Source organism: Chenopodium quinoa, unplaced genomic scaffold (genome assembly GCF_001683475.1).
Source record: "Chenopodium quinoa cultivar QQ74 unplaced genomic scaffold, ASM168347v1, whole genome shotgun sequence".
Classification (NCBI taxonomy): domain Eukaryota; kingdom Viridiplantae; phylum Streptophyta; class Magnoliopsida; order Caryophyllales; family Amaranthaceae; genus Chenopodium; species Chenopodium quinoa.
This window is the reverse complement of record NW_018742815.1, coordinates 3,923,837-3,942,291: the sequence shown is the minus strand read 5'-3', so window position 1 is coordinate 3,942,291 and position 18,455 is coordinate 3,923,837. Positions and strand designations below refer to the sequence as shown.

General features: G+C 34.2%; 2 protein-coding genes across 2 annotated transcripts; both read left to right on the top strand.

Annotated features, from left to right (window-relative positions):
• The first annotated feature begins 522 nt into the window (after positions 1-522).
• LOC110725797 (putative UDP-glucuronate:xylan alpha-glucuronosyltransferase 3) lies at positions 523-6,011 on the top strand. The gene is made up of 4 exons (XM_021905268.1): positions 523-1,072; positions 2,425-2,634; positions 2,885-3,519; positions 4,663-6,011. The coding sequence occupies exons 1-4, from the start codon at positions 1,008-1,010 to the stop codon at positions 5,694-5,696; spliced, it is 1,944 nt and encodes a 647-aa protein (XP_021760960.1). The 5' UTR covers positions 523-1,007; the 3' UTR covers positions 5,697-6,011.
• A 595-nt stretch (positions 6,012-6,606) lies between these two features.
• LOC110725796 lies at positions 6,607-15,237 on the top strand. Its single transcript, XM_021905267.1, has 5 exons — positions 6,607-7,297; positions 7,595-7,692; positions 7,777-7,952; positions 9,537-9,645; positions 14,652-15,237. The coding sequence occupies exons 1-5, from the start codon at positions 7,003-7,005 to the stop codon at positions 14,952-14,954; spliced, it is 981 nt and encodes a 326-aa protein (XP_021760959.1). The 5' UTR covers positions 6,607-7,002; the 3' UTR covers positions 14,955-15,237.
• The last annotated feature ends 3,218 nt before the right edge of the window (positions 15,238-18,455 follow it).

Sequence of the window (18,455 nt, the reverse complement as noted above, 5' to 3'; positions counted from 1 at the left end):
CTGTTGAATGATTGATCTCAACCAAGTTTTCCCAATTTGGAAATTCAATAAAATTGAATATTATTATTATTTCTAATTTGGCACTTAAAAAATGGCTGCTAGACAAAGAAGAAAAAGACTCACTAAACAAGAATAATCAAAAAGTTGAGTTCAGCAAAGACCAAATCAAGCTAAGAGAATTATCTTTGGCTAGAGTACAATGATTTTCACCAGGGTTTTAGTGTTAGAAGGGGGAAGGTTAGGCCAGGTCGTGATGGTCTTGGAAGCACTAGTTGAAATCATCTCAATGAATAAATTATTAATTTTCAATTGTTAGAATGTAATATATACTATTGATAATTAAAGATATATACGTGCCCAAAAGAATTAGAACAAATATTAAAAAAGAGATACAAAATAGTACAAATTTCAAATGACCCGATTATCACCCTCTACTCGTAGGCCCTATAGAGACGGTTAAAACTTAAGGGTCACCTTAATTTTAGTTTTGTTTAGCTCCAATCAATTCAGTTCATAATTTCCCTCTGTTACAAACAATTCATTTCATTTCAATTCAGTTTAATTCAGCGTCAATCAGTTCAGTTTAGTTAAGAGATTTTCAATAAATCGGAACGGACCGTTAACAAAACAAAAGGCTTATAGGCTGACTTCACCATTCTCCTCTTGCTTCTAAGTTCTAACAGAGTAACAGTACCCACCTCTTAAACAACTTGGTCATTCAGCCGTCAAAATTAAAAAAAATTACAAATTACTGACAAATTCCCGGCATACAAATTTCTGCTGCTTCATCTTCCTATTACTTCCCTACTAAATAAACCAAGATTCCATTTCATTCTTCTCAATTTCTCTCTCCTTCTTCAATTCTCAGTTGTGATCTTCCCCATTTTGCATTCAATTTTACTACTATGCTATAACTGCTTTTTGTTGCAATTTTCTGGGTTTTATTTGATCAGATGTAAGTGTTTTTTTGCTGGGGTTTTTTCATCAAAATCCCAAGAACGTAGAAGATGAGAGGTTCAATTGCCTCATCCCCAAAAGCCCCGGAAGCCCGTCATCGTGTTTCTGCTTCAGTGTTCGTCTTCTTTTCTCTCTAACTTTGTGCTTTGCTCTTAGAGTAGTATGATTTTCGTTGTGTATTATTTGTCGGTGGAATTTGCCATTGTTTGATCATCGACTATAAGTTTAATTTTTGCTGTGTTTAACTTTAATGGGTATTTCATTGTTTTTGTGGGTTCTAACAATGCTCATTTTTGTGGGTTTTTTTTTGCTGTGAAGAATGCTATGCTTTTGTATAGTTTGATGTTGATTCAATTGGCATTTTGATTTTCATGGTTTCGGCTTATTGGGTTTTTGAATAATTTACAATGTATATGAATGTTATATGATAATGGGGCTAGTCATTGAACCTAGTTCATCAAGGGTAGATTGTATTTTAGGGATATTTTAAGAGATTTTAGGCTTGGCCTTGAAAGGTAGGCAAATGTGGAGAGTGGAGGGGAATGTGTGTGCAGAGGGATGTTGACTTCCCCATTTAGGCTCCTAACCTAGCTATTTGGTGAAGGGTTGCTAAGTTATTAAGACTCAAATACTCTTGTTGGGTATAGGTAAGTGCTCCCATGTTTGACTCGGCTATTTTCTGAAAGAAATCCATGGTTTTGGACTAAAATGAAGGTTTGGAGAATCCATATCCAAGTCGGAGTGTTGAGGATTTGACACGGGTACTTGAGGTGCAATGAACTAGTGAAGAGTCCAAGTAACATAGGTATTGAGTATGGGGATGATGTAGTACTTATGCTGAACAAAACGAAGCAGTCATTTATATTTCTTGTATTTAGTAGGGTGAGCTGCTCTACTTCTTGTGACTGTGCATGTGAGTCAGTGTGTGTGTGTTTTAGGTGGGGGTGAAGAATTGGGAAATAGGGAGAGAAGCTGCAATTAGTCATATATGATGTTTAATAGTATAAAATACGACCCAGTAATAGTATATAAATGCTTTCCGATCATTGTCAAATTATTGGTAACTTTTGGAGCTAGTTTAACTTTACTTTTAGCTCCAAAACAATGTGGTGTAGGAGCTAGTATACTTTTCATAATGTCGGCAATAAAGTGTAGGATAACTAAGATTCATTGAACCAGTATTTTATAGAGTAGTAATACTATATAAATTATAATCATTTCTCTTACATTTTTGTTAAAGTTGTTGGTATAGATACAAAAAGAAAATCTGATATTTTGGATCTCACGTTTATCTTCTTTGATTACACATGTTAGCGGCCTTATTGTCTTATTCCTTACATTCTGATCCTCAGTATAAGGGAATGTGAGCACTGTTAGTAAAATTGGATTTAAGTCATTTAACAATGCCATTTGCCAGTCTAGATAGTTTGCTTGTTAATGTTTCTCTGTCTCTTTGATTTCTTTCAGCGAAGAGTCCAGCAAAAGAAGGTCTCTAAGACACAGAGATAGTAAAGATGTAGAAAAGGCATCACATACTTTCTTCCAAGATAGAAGTTATTACTGCAAGTTTACCCCAATAAAGTTCATCCTGATTGTCATTTTGTTTGTAATGTTTTTGACACTTCTTCACTCGCCATCCCTTCAGCATACAGAAAATATATCGAAATCCAATTCTCAGTAAGCTTCATCTATTTCACTGTTCATTGCGCTATTCCTGTGGTTTTAGTTCAATTTATGTCAATCAAATTAATTCAAAGCTTTAACTTTCCTGCTATATTTTGCATTATCTGAATCAGTGACCACTTCTGCCGGTTTCTTCTTTTGAATTCACTTATTTCCTGTGTGTTTTTCCCCCCCTGAATTTTATAGTAGTGACTATCATTTTTCCTATGCAATTTGCTTAATACGGATTTTTTTATGAATGCAGGATGAGCATTGTAGATAGGTGGAGAGGGGATACTCATGTTGACAAGCGCTATGTATCTGATCTAGCTATTGATTGGAATCACATCTCCGAAGTCTTGGAAACTCTTAATGATAAGAATGACTATAAGGCTATAGGCCTGTTAAATTTCAAGGAAAGCGAAGTTGATAGTTGGCAGGAAATGTTACCTTCTCCTGAGCATATGATTTTGCATCTGGACCATGTTCCTAAAAGTTTGACCTGGGAAACGCTATATCCTGAGTGGATTGATGAGGAAGAAGACTTTGAGATACCTAGTTGTCCTTCTCTTCCCAGTATTCAGGCTCCTAGAAATGCACGTATGGATCTTATTGCTGTGAAGTTGCCTTGCAACAAGCTAGGAAAATGGTGGAGAGATGTTGCACGGCTGCACTTACAGCTTGCTGCAGCAAAACTTGCTGCTTCTGCTAAGGGGTCATATGATCTGCATATACTGTTGATTTCTAATTGCTTTCCTATCCCAAATCTCTTCCCCTGTAAGGAACTTGTGTCACGTGCTGGGAATGCATGGCTGTACAAGCCCAATCTCAATACCCTAAGAGAAAAGATTCAGCTTCCTGTTGGATCATGTGAACTTGCCCTCCCTCTCAATCCAAAAGGTATTATGTCTTTGTAGATGTTATTCTATTGATGCAAGTCTGTCTTTTGTATTTTTAAAATCTAAATATAAATATTCGTTGTGCTGAAATGTTTGGTTTTAACTCTGGATGTGTATGTGGTTCTATTTGAATTTATGATGTGGCATTAGTATGAGGTAATCTTAGACTCGTAGCTACATGGCTTATATTTAGTTCAGCCTACAAGAGTCATCAACTATTGCACCAGAACACCACTCAATTTGGTGAGGACGCTGTCAGTCCTTGTTGGCCCACTTTAGCATGTGCACAAGGTGTGTGGAAGGGTGCATGCTGTTAAACAATAAATTGCTTTGTGATTAAATTTCATACTGGTAATTATTTTTTTTCCTGTGCTGGACATAACTTTAACACAGACACACATATGTATCGCTCTGATGAATGAGAAAGAATAGCGAATTAGCCAGGATATTTATAAAAGGTCAGTTAGACTTATACTTAAGTACCTGCAATGCCATATTGATAAATGTATTTCATTGACTGAGGTGATATAAATTTCTTAATATGATTTTTGAATTTTGAAAGAAACATTCTATTGGGAGATTCGGGACAAATATTGAAATAGAAAAAAAAAAAAAATGCTGGCTCTGGAAAGTGTGCAAAGTGCAATTTTTCCCCGGCAATTCATTTCCTGTCATTTTATCATTTATTTGATTTAAAATTTTGCATACAATTATGTAAAGCTGGGTTTTTGTAATGAAAAATTATTAAATTTTTTTCACAATTCTTAATTATGACCAAATAAAATTATGCAAGGAGAAACCAATGATTTTTTCCCCTTTACTTTGGGAGGGTGAGGGGGTTGAATCCTTCAGATCTAACCGAAAAAGATGGAAATTTTTGGCTTTAGAATAAGATGTCCAAATTTCCATGGATGATAGTCATGTACTATTTTAGCTTGTTTTTATGCCTTTCCTTTTAAGGAGTACCAATAGTTTATTATTAAATGCACTTTCCTTCATCCCTGAATTACCTGTAATAATGGTGTCATTATATTGTATACTTTAATTTTCAACATCCTAGTATGGTTGTACACATGACCAAGTGTTCTGTATGCTGCATGATATTTACTAACGTTTAAAATTTTAACTTGAACTTTTATATCAGCCTATCTATCTTCTGGAACTGCACATCGAGAAGCATATGCTACTATCCTTCATTCAGCACATGTATATGTATGTGGAGCCATTGCAGCAGCGCAAAGCATTAGAATGTCCGGTTCAACCCGTGATTTAGTCATACTTGTTGATGACACTATTAGTGATTATCACCGAGGTGGTCTTGAGGCTGCAGGTTGGAAAATTCATACCATCCAAAGAATCAGGAACCCTAAAGCTGAACCAGAAGCCTATAATGAGTGGAACTACAGCAAATTCCGTCTCTGGCAGCTAACTGATTATGACAAGATCATTTTCATAGATGCAGACCTTCTTATACTCCGAAATCTCGACTTCCTATTTGGGTTGCCAGAGATTTCTGCCATAGGGAACAATGCTACTCTTTTCAACTCTGGGGTTATGGTAATTGAGCCATCTAATTGTACATTTCAATTACTAATGGACCACATTAATGAGATTGAATCATACAATGGTGGGGACCAAGGCTATTTGAATGAAATCTTCACGTGGTGGCATCGAATTCCCAAGCGAATGAATTTTTTGAAGCATTACTGGGAGGGTGACGAGCCTGAAAAGAAAGAAATGAAAACTCGGTTATTTGGTGCAGACCCACCAATACTTTATGTGATCCATTACCTAGGCTTGAAACCATGGTTGTGCTTTCGGGATTATGATTGCAACTGGAATAATGAATTGTTGCATGAGTTTGCCAGCGATATTGCACACAAAACTTGGTGGAAGGTGCATGATGCGATGCCTGAAAACTTGCATAAATACTGTTTGCTTAGGTCTAAGCAGAAGGCAGCATTGGAATGGGATAGATTGCAGGCTGAGAAAGCAAATTACACTGACGGCCACTGGAAGATAAAGATCAAGGATCCAAGATTGGAAACATGCTTTGAAAACTTCTGCTTTTGGGAAAGCATGTTGTGTCACTGGGGGGAGAAGAATTGGACCGACAATGCAACTACTTCATCTTCACCGGTGTCAGGGATTAAAACAGCATCTCTTCCCTCTTTGTAGTTTCAGGGTCCGATTTTTGTCCATAAGAAATATAGACTCAGAGATATAGCAAACATATACAACCTATTTTTCCTGTGAAAATTTTATAGAGTATGCTGAATATGCAGATTGCATTGCCGATTCAAACCCTCTGAAGTTTTAATCGCTAGTCGCCCAGGAGTCTGATTCAGCATTAGGCCTGTTTCAATCTGATAGATCTATGTCATGACTTGCTGCAAAACCTAGTTACATACTTACGTTTACATTACACTCCAATGTCTTGCAAGAATGCACATTATTATTGCACCTATGAAGGCTGTAATCTAATTTTCCTGTCATGGAAAATGAAGCTCACTTCCTAAAGAAAAAAAATTCAGCTTCTTGCCTTCTTGCATGAAATGCAAATCACTAGGAAACACCTTTCAGCTTAGCATCTCTATAGTATTTATTCAATCCGATGCAATAATTATCTACTTCAAACTCTTTAGCGTACCCCTTCACAAATGCTCATCAATTCCATGAACAAACTGCATGTAGTGTTTCGTTGGTGGCACCTCAGATTTTAGATTAAATTTTGTCTACATCATTGTTATTTTCTGACTTTTTTTCATAAAGGTAAAATTGTGACCATATAACGAATGAAGCCATGACCAACACTTAACTCAATTATACGGGATTATTTGATTTGGGCAAATCTTAGAATTTGTTTTCGAATTTGCTTTTAGGAATGAGGGGTTTAATATTCAGAAATGCTAAGAACTAAATGTTTGATGATGCACAATGGAATATGACAATTGATATCTAATATAGGTAATTGTTGAAGGATCTTTTATTATTTTGGTTTAGTTGATTAACATTTTCATTGATGGGAAACTTTAACTTAGTTTATTGATATTTCCTTTATCCGCTCCTTAAATTATGAGACGTGGTTGTATTTCCTATCCAAGTATCCATCGTGCATCATCAAAGGGTTCGATCTGAAAAGGGCAGTTGGTGGTGTTGACAAAATCAGAATGACTCTAAAGGACAATATTGTTCGTACGATCAATACTTAATCAACCTTTCTATTTCTTTATTTAACGCGATAATTACCTTAATATCAGTTTTTTTATTTTTTTTTATTTTTTTTTTCCCTTTTTCCTTCGCTTGATTGTTGATAAAAAATCTTGACCCAACACTATTAACCTACTCTAGTCTATAATTCCAATATGGGTCGAGCTAAGCCAACTAGCCACCATTAACGACCACACCACTTACCATATCAAATCACTCTTTGCTTATCGACTAAATCACACATATTTTCAAATTGTTACCCAACATCAAAAAAATGGATTTAATAACTTGGAATTTGAAACTTCCTTTAGTTTCCCCAATTAATTTGAACCGCCCAATCAATAGCAAAGAGAAGATAATCTTTCGATTTTGTAATTACCCTTTACAATTTAATCATCTTAGGAATAAGCCCTTTTCAATTTCAATCACACATGCAAAAAAGAAGAAGAATTTGCAGTTGGAATCACCAGTTCTTCAACCCAGCATTACTGAAAAAGTAATTGAAGTTGATGAAGACGAAGAATTTGAAGAAGATGATGACCTCTTAATTACTGATGATTTTGACGAAGGTATCTTATCTTATTATTATTTTTTTCTTTTAACAAATATTTCCTCAGTTTCACAATAGTTGCAACGTTTGTTTTTTCATGAATGAAGGCATTGATATTATTAATTGTGTATTAGTATTATGTATAAGAAAAATTTATATAGAAAGTATACATCTTTGGTGAACTTGAAATTTAGATTTTATGTTACCTTGATTATATGTTATGTAATTATGTTATTATATACTTCGTAATTTATTTTTATAACTAGCCAAATGGGCTAATGTTAAATGGGTTTTTCATTTTTTTGATATTTTGTAGAGGAATTCTTAGAAGATGATGGTGATGAGGGTTACTTTGAAGATGGTGATGAGGGTTACTTTGAAGAAGATTATGATACAGAGAATGCTGAAGCTTATGTAAGTTGTTCAGTTTAAATTAGAAGTATGAATTAGAGCTGCTTTGATTTAATTACCATTTGGCTGATTGAGCTTTGGTGGAAGGCTGGAGATGGTGCCGAAGGCGGTGGGATATCACTTGCTGGTACATGGTGGGATAAAGAAGCATTAGCAATTGCTGAAAATATTACTGACTCCTTTGATGGTGTTTTGGGAATATATGCCTTCAGAACTTTGCCAACCTCCAGGATTCAAGTTCGGATTGAGAAGCTGACTACCAAGTAATTACCTGATTATGTATATCTCTTGTTCCGCGAACCAAAATCCATGATTCATTTTGATTTCAGTAGTTAAAAAGATCTTGCTACATTTATCATAGAGTTTTCTTTATGCTCATGTATCTATGTGCTTGTTTGGTTGAAATTAAAAAGGCATGAAGTGGAAGTTCTTGGAAAAACATAAAACTTTAGAGTTGTTTGGCTGATAAAAACACATTAATGTCAGAAAATTTACTAATCTTAATATAGAGGAAGTTGATTTTTCCCTTAAAACTACTTGCTGAAAAGTTCAGTTTCCACGTCTAACCAAACAACAATTTATTTTGCTGGAAAATTGAATCACATGGTAAAAACTTCTTAGGAAGCTAGGAGGTAGAACTATATGTTCAACTAAACAACCACTATATCTAGTTTCATGAACTTGGTAGTTTTTTCTCTAGAAAACCCTTGTATTTGAAGTTGAGTGATGTAACCATACATTTTGTTCAAGATTTTTCAACAATTTTGATGATGAGCCTTACGTTCAAGATTGGCTGTATATTAGGCCAACACTAATATGACGAGAATCCTGTGACCTTCGACATTTTAACTTGAGAGCTGAGAATAATTTGAGTACTAGAAATTCCTTTACAATTTTCCAGGGATTTGAAATTATGGCTAATTTCAGTTTGCAAATTATTTGAAGCTTAAAGTAGTAGTAGTCTATCAATGTTAATGCCACTCCTTTTCTGATTATTCATATCCTTTTCACTGGCCTCTTGATCAAATGAGCTGGATAATTTTTCTCCATTGCCTCACTAGTGTTCCATGTTAATTTTTTAAAAATTGCAATATTACATAACTCTCTGGTAGCAAAGAGACAACGACTAAAGATCCAACCTAAGTTGAGGAAAATGGGTTTTGTGTGACAGATTTAATTTGGTGATGTGAAGAAGCATTAGATTCAGTAGAAGAATTTCTCGGTTATTTTTAGACATTGCATATTAATGTTTCATGCTTGTGTGGAGCTAAAGTTGTTAAGTATCCTTCCATAACCCGTACTCACATCATTGCATTGCCCTGTGAAAGATACCTCCACCTAAGAAATATCTTTCATGAATTAAAAAAAATCCAGAATTTGTTTCATTTAGGGGGCGTTTGGTTGGTGTATTTTTTGAATTGGAAACGGATTCGATTAAACCAATACCGTTACCATGTGTTTGGTTTGAAGGCATGGTAACAATTACCATTACCTAAGGGTAATGATTACCCTTATTTGTTACCTCTCAAAAACTTGTGGTAACAAATACCCTTACCCTCCTCTTAACAAATACCCTTTCTATGGTTAAACCAAACAAATGAAAAGGTAATATCTAAATGATTCCTTTTCCCCCTCTTATTTGTTTCCTTTCCACTCCGTATCCACTTTTCAAACCAAACGCCCCCTTATATGAAAGAAGAACAAACATAGACAAGAAATCTGTTCTCTTTCATATTTGTTTTTTCTAGTTTTTAGTTCAAGTCTATTATCTGAATTTTTTTATTGTAATGGGAAATTGTTATTATGAAGCTTGGAACCATGAGAAGTAACATCATGTCATTTTACAGGTATGGTTCTCCCAGCATATCTGATATTGAAGAATTCTCAACAGCCTATAGGACACGGCTAGATGAAGCAGAACTAGCTAAAACTGTGCCAGAGAATTTATCACTTGAGGTACTTGGTTTCTTCTTTTTGACTTGTAGAACTTTTCCAAACTAACTTGAGAGAACCCTTTTTTAGTGATAAACTGATAAATGAGATATGCCTAGACAAGCTAATTAATTATCTTTGTTTGCATGAGGATGTTTGTAATGTCTGCTTCTTGTGATCTTCTTGATTAATTTCTGTTTCTAGTATCTATATATCTATTCTGTAGTGTCATTGCATGCATAAAAATGCGGTGACCAGCAATGAAGGATAATTTTGCATCAACATCGACATTTATAGCAACCCAATGGTTTGTTGATGAAAAGATAGGATTGTCTCTAACCTCTACGATAACAAAGTGGATGTTTTTAATAGACCCTAAAGTTACAGCTATTTTATTGCTTTGCATATGATAAGAATGTGGACATGCCATTATGATAAGCAAAAAAATGTTTTCTGCTTTATTGGTAATGGACAAGTAACCAATACTGTCATTCACTTGTTTTAAAATTATTAAATTCCTTTTTAGGAGATGGTGTGTATGAGCGGGCACATCCTTAAGTAAACAACCAAATGGAAATGAAAAAGAGAGACTGTAATAGTTCAATCAACCTTGCCTTCCTCTTGTACTACTCTATGTCGATTCACTGATTTGTCAGTCTTTATTTTTGTGTAGAATTTTTTACATAGCCTCCTTGCTGCTGCTCTGAGATATTTTTCTGTCGCATTTCTTCCGCTGCACTTCTCAATCGCAGTTGCTCTTTGTCCTGAATTAATAGGCAAGAAGTTCAGCTGGTATAGGGCATTGTATGCCATCTCCGCTGGATTTTCTTTGGCATATTATTTTCAGATAATGTGCATCTAGGGTTTTCCAGAACATTCCTATTCTTTCTTACAGAGATCCCAAATTTTGCTGAGGTGTGTATCCCAATGTGGGTTGACGTTCCACACATGTCTCTTTGCCATTGCTTTGAGTATACTCCTTTTCTTAGGTCTTGTTGTCTTTAAGTAGCACCCACTTTGAGTTGTCATGAATCCATGATAGCTTTGATTGTTTGAACCTTTTAAATATGTCATATACCTCTGATCTATTGGCTAAAATCATCAATGAACAAGATAAAATGCTTGGTACTGTGAACTTGTGAAGAGATAGTGTTGTGAATTCGTGAATATCTGTGCGGAAAAGTTCTTGCTTTTAAAACGGTTCTCTTTAGGAAAAGGTCATATATGTCATTTTTGATATAGATACAGGGCAATCTGTTACCATATTATATTCCTGTGAAGTTCATTGAGGGCATTCCAATTTTAAGCGTTTATACAACCTGAGAGAATGTCTTTTGAAAGATTTATTACCATTTCTAGCCATTTGTGCTACGCTTAGGAATTTTGCATCATATTATGGAACTAATACTTCATTAATACTTTGTACTTTTTCCCATTTGAATGGAAACAATACCCTTGCCTGCTGAGTGCAAACTGTACAATAGCTCCATTTCCCATTCAAACTGGAATTTTGATGAGGTATACAGCTTGCAGAAGATATTAAAACTGTCTTTATTGTGTTTTATACCAAAAAAAATAAAATAAATTCTTGACAAAACAAATTTTTTCTGTTTAATTTTTTTTTTTTCTGCACTCCTGCTGAAAATGACCAACCACATACATTGTGGTTTTCTTTATGTTCACAGTCTTTCTCTGGCTAACTTGTTTTTTCCAGAGAATTGCATTAAGAAATGTACTGTATTGTGGCACTTTATCACTGTATTGAGTTTTATCAAATCCTTGATTTCTGACTGATTCTTGTACAATTTGATTGTTTGGCCTTTAATTTTATGTGCAAAGCAGTTTCAGAAGAGAGCTGTGTTCTCTTGGAACTTATGCTCATGTGTGAGGCTGTTAACAATGGTCCCATTAGCTTAATCATACTGAGTGTTATTAGGCCCTTTGAATTTCGAATCTACTGTTAGTGTGTTGAACTTCTGTTAAAGCTACTAAAGCTACTAAAGCTTATTGCATAATTTGATAAGATCAAATTGATCTTTTTTGGTTATTGATTGATGTTGAGGCCTTATTTTGATAAGATCAAATATTTAGTTTGGCCCTTAAATTCTTTTGAGCTCTATATCACTGTTGGTTTTATGGAGAAGAGTGGGAAGGAATTGAGAGAGGAGAATGAATGTATTTTCTAGTAATTGTATGCTTTCACACAAACAAAATTCAAATTATTGACCTCAATTATGTTACTGTACTAACTAGAATAAGGAGATATATTGAATGACAAACTTATACTGCTTGTTTTGTAGAGGATATATAAATTGTTTAAATTTATAGTCCTGATATAGGACTGGCTTCCCTGGGAAGTATGATAGTATCTTGGTTGAATACATCTTGTTCCTCTGTAGTTTAGGCCTCAGTTCATTATCCTACAAGCTGGTTTGGCTGATGTTGCTGTGAGCAATCATTCAATAACCTCTACATATGTTTCCTGTTTCTGGTATCTCTACTAAATTAAAGAACCATGAAGCACACAGGATTTTAGCCAGCTTTACTGAAATTCTGCAGTGAAATGGTAAGGCTGACGGTCCATTTGTATCTGTAACAAGTTCAGAGCATCAACCTTATGTCTTTTGAAAGACTTTCTGGCTTAGCCAGGGTTTTACTACTCTATTTATGCCGGTTACATACCCTTTGGCTTGTTTGCCATTAATGTAGGACTCAAACAAAGAAAATACTGTTGTGTTATCTATAGTCTACATATAATCAGTTTTAGAATGGCATTGAAGATCAAATACTGTTTCTATCATCAGTATTCTGTGGGATGCATGGAAGTAATCTGACAAAAGCATAAATCTGAAGTCATGAAGACCAAGCATAACCTTGCAAGGTCAGGTCATGATAAACTATTAACTCTTGTGGATTTTGGCTTATGTTCCACTATGTTACTCGGACTGTTAAAAGGGTTGGACTCAACTGTTTAATGATTTCTTTTTCCCTGATTTAGTTTAGTCCAAACTTAAGGGTTTATTGTTGATACATATATTAAAATGTAGAGGATTCGATGCAAGTTCTTGAGGTGAATTGAAGAGTCCAATCTTAATAAGAGTTCGGAGTGTGTTCATTGTGCCATGACGGTGTTATTTCAATTTAGGCACTCAGGCAGTCAACCTGTACTAATAAATTTTGTGATTGTTGAAGTGGACAAAATCATCATCGGGAGTGGTATTTTATTATTAAATCTGGCCTTTAGCGATTCAAGATGTTTGGACATTTTATGCCAACATTGCAACCTTTTAATTTTCTATTAGGTCTTGCCTCTGAATAACATCTTATGCGTCGAGACAAGTCTGAATTCTTGCATATGAAATCCTGGAGATTAGACTGTTCATTTTATCTTACTCATATCCTCTCTTTTTTTCCTTTTCCCCTGTAATCATCAATATTCTATTAGAAATTTAAAGCATGTGTTAATTAAGTCTTGCCATTGACAAACATTTAGGGAGCGTTTGCTATGGAATTATTAATATTGGAAATGGAGTGGAAAGGAAATAAATAAGGAGAAGGAAGTGAATCATTTAACCTTTAGTCCTTCACCTTTTCATTTGTTTGGTTTAACACATGGAAAGGAATTAGTTAAACTTAACTCTATTTTTGTTTGAGGAGGGTAAGGGTAATTGTTACCTTAACTTTTAGAGAGGTAACAAATAGGTGGAAACCATTACCCTTACACTATGTATGTATAACAATAGTGAAGGGATAGGGATGGGAAGGAAAAAGAGGGAAGGGAAAGGAAGGAGATGGCTGATGGGAGGGAGAAGGGAGCTTCCATTTTCATGGAGAGATTTGGGGGGGGGGGGGGGTTGGCAATCGACGGTTGGTTGTTGGTTTGTTTGACTAGCTAGAAGTAGTTGTATGGGTTGGCCTTTTAAGTTATTGTTTACAAAAGTGTTTGGTAAAATTATTAATGGTGGTTAGCTGTTTATTAGTGATAAAGTGGGCCAACAAGCCAAAAGCCAATAGAAAAAACTACTCTTATTAGCTTTTGGCGGAAAAGCTAGCTTAAAAGCCAACTACCAAACATATTTTTTGGCTGTTTGACCAAACTAAAAAGCCCAAAGCTAGGCAAAAAGCCAATTGTCAAACACCCCCTTGGTTTATTAATTGGGGAAGAAAAATGGATCATTTCAATTCCCTCCTCTTCCCTCCTTGCACTAGCTACCTAAATAAAGGACGATGTATCCTTCCTTTTCTCTTCCCTTCTTTCCATTTCTCTATATCCAAACAAGGCCCCGTTTAGTTTGATGTAAAATGTTTTCATGGAAAATGATTTTTCCATTTTTTTTTTTTTTCCATTTTCCTTTGTTTGGTTTGTTAAGGGGTGGAAAACAATTTTTCCAAGGATGGAAAATTCCACCTTAATGATGGAAAAATTTTCCTTCACAAAACACTCCTTACCTCTTTTTTTACTTCTCTCTCATTCATCCTTACATTTCTGCTCCTATTTTTTTTATTTTTCTTGAACTTTTCTTGTATGCAACCAAACAAAAGAAAACTAATTTGCAATTGTGCTTTTTTTTGAAGATATGTTTTCCATAAAAACTAATTTTCCATTGAAAATGTTTTACATTAAACCAAATGGAATCATAGTGTTAGGTAATTGGTAGTTGTTTTCCAAGGTTTCTAACCAAACATTTGGCAACAGTAATGGTTTAATTGAATCCGTTCCAAACCCTAAAAATACTCTTATCAAACATGCTCTTAGATTTTTCCTGCATTTCCAGCATCTTCCTGTGCAAAGTGGGATTTTACTGTTTGGAAGAAACCACTTGCCTCTGATCTGGGGCTCTTCAGATTATATTGCGATCTGTTTCATTCTTCATTTTGTGGGTCAGAATTGGATTGTAACTTATCTCATCATAATTTTGTTTGCTGCTATAATTTTGACTTTAAAAAGTCAATTATCTCTTTTTCATTTTATCTCGACCTTATCAAAATTAGCATAACATGTTCAATGTTTTTCTTTTTTGTCCTTTCAGGTGTCTTCTCCGGGTCTTGAGAGAGTCATTCGCATTCCACAAGAACTTGACAGGTTCAAAGAGAAGCCTATGTACGTCAGATATGTCACCGAGGCTGCTGATTCATCTTCCGAAAATGATGGTGTTTTCAGGCTTGTTTCATTTGATCTAGAAACAGAATGTTGCACCTGGGGTTTAGCTGATGTGAGGATTAATAGAGAAAAGGCAGGAAAAGGGAGACCGATGAGTAAAAAACAACGTGAATGGCGGGTGACAACTCCTTTTGACTCCATCCGTTTAGCTCGCGTCTACACTGAAATTTAATATGATTATATTATAGACATGTACTTTCGGTGCTGTTTATCGTCGTTGATCTAGAAGTTTTAAGAATTTAGGAGACCTGCAGCTTTCAGGATATTCTTTGGATAGCATCAAATAAATATTTTGACTTGGCAGAATCCATGTAATAGATATACATTGTCCATGCTGTTATAGTAAAGTATAAAAATGTTACTTAAATTTAGGGGATCTTGGTCCTTATTGTTCATCTGTAACTATAATTTGTACCTTCTTATAAATGACAGATTGTTTATTTTAAGCGCTCAAACTGTTATCGTACTATACAACTATGTTCTTCAGTGTTTCTGACAGCAAAAAGATACTCTTTTTTTTTTTTTTTTTTTCTAATTTTTCTCCTGATTTTTTTTTTTACTGAATTTCTTCAGTGAAGCTGACAATATGTAATCGTCGATACTGTAATCAGATTTAATTATGTCTACTGTATGTTTCTGTTTTATCAAGGATTAGAATTTTGCGAGTCTTATTGTTGTAATATGGCAGCTTAAATTCCTTAATATATATCAGATGAACTGCTGCTTATTGTTGTTTCTTTTGATTTGGTTTCGCTGCCATAGGATGGAATACAATAGCAAGACAGGACTCAGTAATGTTTTCTGCTGGAGTTTCTCCATTATCTGAACATGAATCTTGCAAGTAAGCCTCTTCTTCGGATTTTCTGCTGTTTTAACTTTCAACCTAGGATACATGGACACTTCAACTTAAATTACTCGGATTTTATATGCCAGAATTCGTACTTATTTGAAGGTACCCATGTTATCTCTCCACTACTCCCACATGAGTCCGGACATTTACAACTTTGATTTTAACTTAAAACTGATATTTTCCTAATTGAAATAGCCGAGTCTGACACTTGGACATATACTCATGTCTAACATGAGCTTGTCTAAAATGAATAACTTGTCTAAATAACTTGTCTAAAACGAATTAAATTCTCGTTTTTGTGCAAAAAATCCGATTATCACTTTTTTTTTTTTTTTACTACAAGTCTACAACTTCTATGTTCAAAGTCCAAAGTAAAATACAAATCAGACTCCCCTAACCTTCTAGATTACATGAACCTAAGCACAAATCATTCCACGAGAACAGAATCACTGCAACAATAACAGTTAAAAGTTGGAAAAAAAACATGTTATACTTTGGATTTTATCATCTTATCAAATCATCATTTTAAGAATTTCTGAAATATTTTCCCTAATTTTTTTTGAAGAAGTCAGAAAAGAGTGATGTTTAAGATATTTGCAATGACATTTCAGCATGCGTCACACAGTAGGAGGGGACCGTTACTGTTAGTATGCTTTTCAGTGCCTTTAATCATATCATAATGCAATGCAAGATTTACCATTGTTTGCCTCAAAGTTGCATTCGCATGCATTATTATTATTGTTATTTTCACATGATTATTAATCATACCCATCACATTATACGCCCTTCTAAATTGACCCTATACGGCTTAACGGCTCTACTACATCACCACATCATCCCCACCTATCATGTAATGGCCTTATGGCCGCCTGTTGGAGCTTACTATCATCATTTCTCGGCTCCTATTTAACCTTTATCCGAACTTATTATTATTATACACTCTTTGTTTTATTTATAAGCTAGAGTTAGATTTACACATTTGTTGAGATATAACTTTGATCATCAACAAATTTAATTAAAGGTTAGTAAAAATTAATTTATCAAGTAGACATTATGCCAAATCCTACAAAATATTATATGATCACATTTATATATCAGTAAAAAAAAAAAAAAAAAAAAGTCAATGATGACATATAAATAGTGAAAAATCCCAATTTTGGCTTATTAAAAAAACGGAGGGATTATTTTATTCCCATTTATTTATTTATTTTTAAGACTAATTTCTCGGAATTTCAGCTTAATTTAGCTTAACTTATTTAATTAAGTCCAATTTACTCAAGTCGACTCTATTAAGTTCAACTCATTTCTTTTTTTTTCTTTTTTTTTTTCTTTTTTTGACAAGAAGAAAAAGGGATTTCATTAATTAAATATCGCCAAACGGTACTTACATATAATTCTTAAGAAATCAAGAATTCCAACGCAAGTACACACCTTAAAACTAAATACATCTTATAATTGATTAACAATCGCCTTTATAAAAAGTTTCATTTGAAGCAAGCAATACAATCTGTGAGTTCGCACTGATTCGGTTTGAAATCCACGGATGCGTAGTCGCTTGAGTGAAAATATTCATGTGGTCCTCCGGATTCTTGTACTTGTAGAGAATATGAAACCTTACATCTTCAACTCTTACCATAAAAACATAAAAAGAAAATAAACTTAAGAGAAAAATCATCATCTCAAGTATGAGATCTTTTTTATTAAAAGCAATTTAAAGGTTTTTGGGGCTTACCACCGGCAAGAACACTAGTGGAGGCCCCTACAAAGATTCACAATTGAGATCAAGAGGAAAAGAGATGAAGAGAAAAGGGAAAGGAGTGAAGAAAAACCTTTAAAAGAATTGAAAAAAACCTAGCAATGGAGGTTAAGAAAACCTTCCCAAGGGAGAAACCCTATAAGGAACCAAAAAAACCCTCCCAAGGAGAAAACCTGGAGGGAACTAAGTTCAACTCATTTCAATTCAGCTTAAATTAGCTACATTTAGTTTAATTAGTGCAACTCCATAAACATTAGTTGGGTTCACTTAACTTCATTTAAGCTCCAAGTCAATCAAAAATTAGGCCTAGTTGTCACATCAAAAGTTTAAATTACTCTATGTCATTATTATTTTTATTTTTGGTTGCTTTACAATCATTTCATTTATTAGCATGAATATGTTTATTGAACTGTCATGTTACTTGTTAGTCAGAGTTTCAGTCAAAATGCAGCTCCTATTAAGTTCAACTATATCACTGTAGTCATAAAGATTGAAAGTGGAATCAATAAACAAACAATATAATATTCAAAATAAGCAATTCAATGATGATTTGGATTTGGAATACTTTATCACTGATGAATTGGAATTCAAAGTATACGATGATGTTATGTCACTTATGTGTGTATGTCAAATGATTTACCTAATGACTAATGAGTTTTAATCAACAAGAGTTGACTCAAGTGGTAAGCAACTTAATGTCGCTTAAGAGAGGTTTCGGGTTCGAGCCTCACTGTATTAGGCAAAATATAGCTGTAAGTTATTAGCAGTGGTGGCAAATGTTTGTACAAGTAACTACTAACTATCCACAAGTTGTTAGATGTGAAAATAAACAATTATAGTTTATTAATAGCTACTCTCACTACTAAAACCTACCCTAGCCACTATATTATCAAATGCTTAATTTTTTTATTCTAAATTAAATACAAACCTAAAAACTTCTTAGAAACTAGTGCCGAATATACCCTTAGCATTACATACTAAAGAATTTTCAATATAATGGAGATTATATGATATGATTGCAATTAGGCTCCCAAAAGTTGACCCCTATTTTGCTCTTCTTATATTAA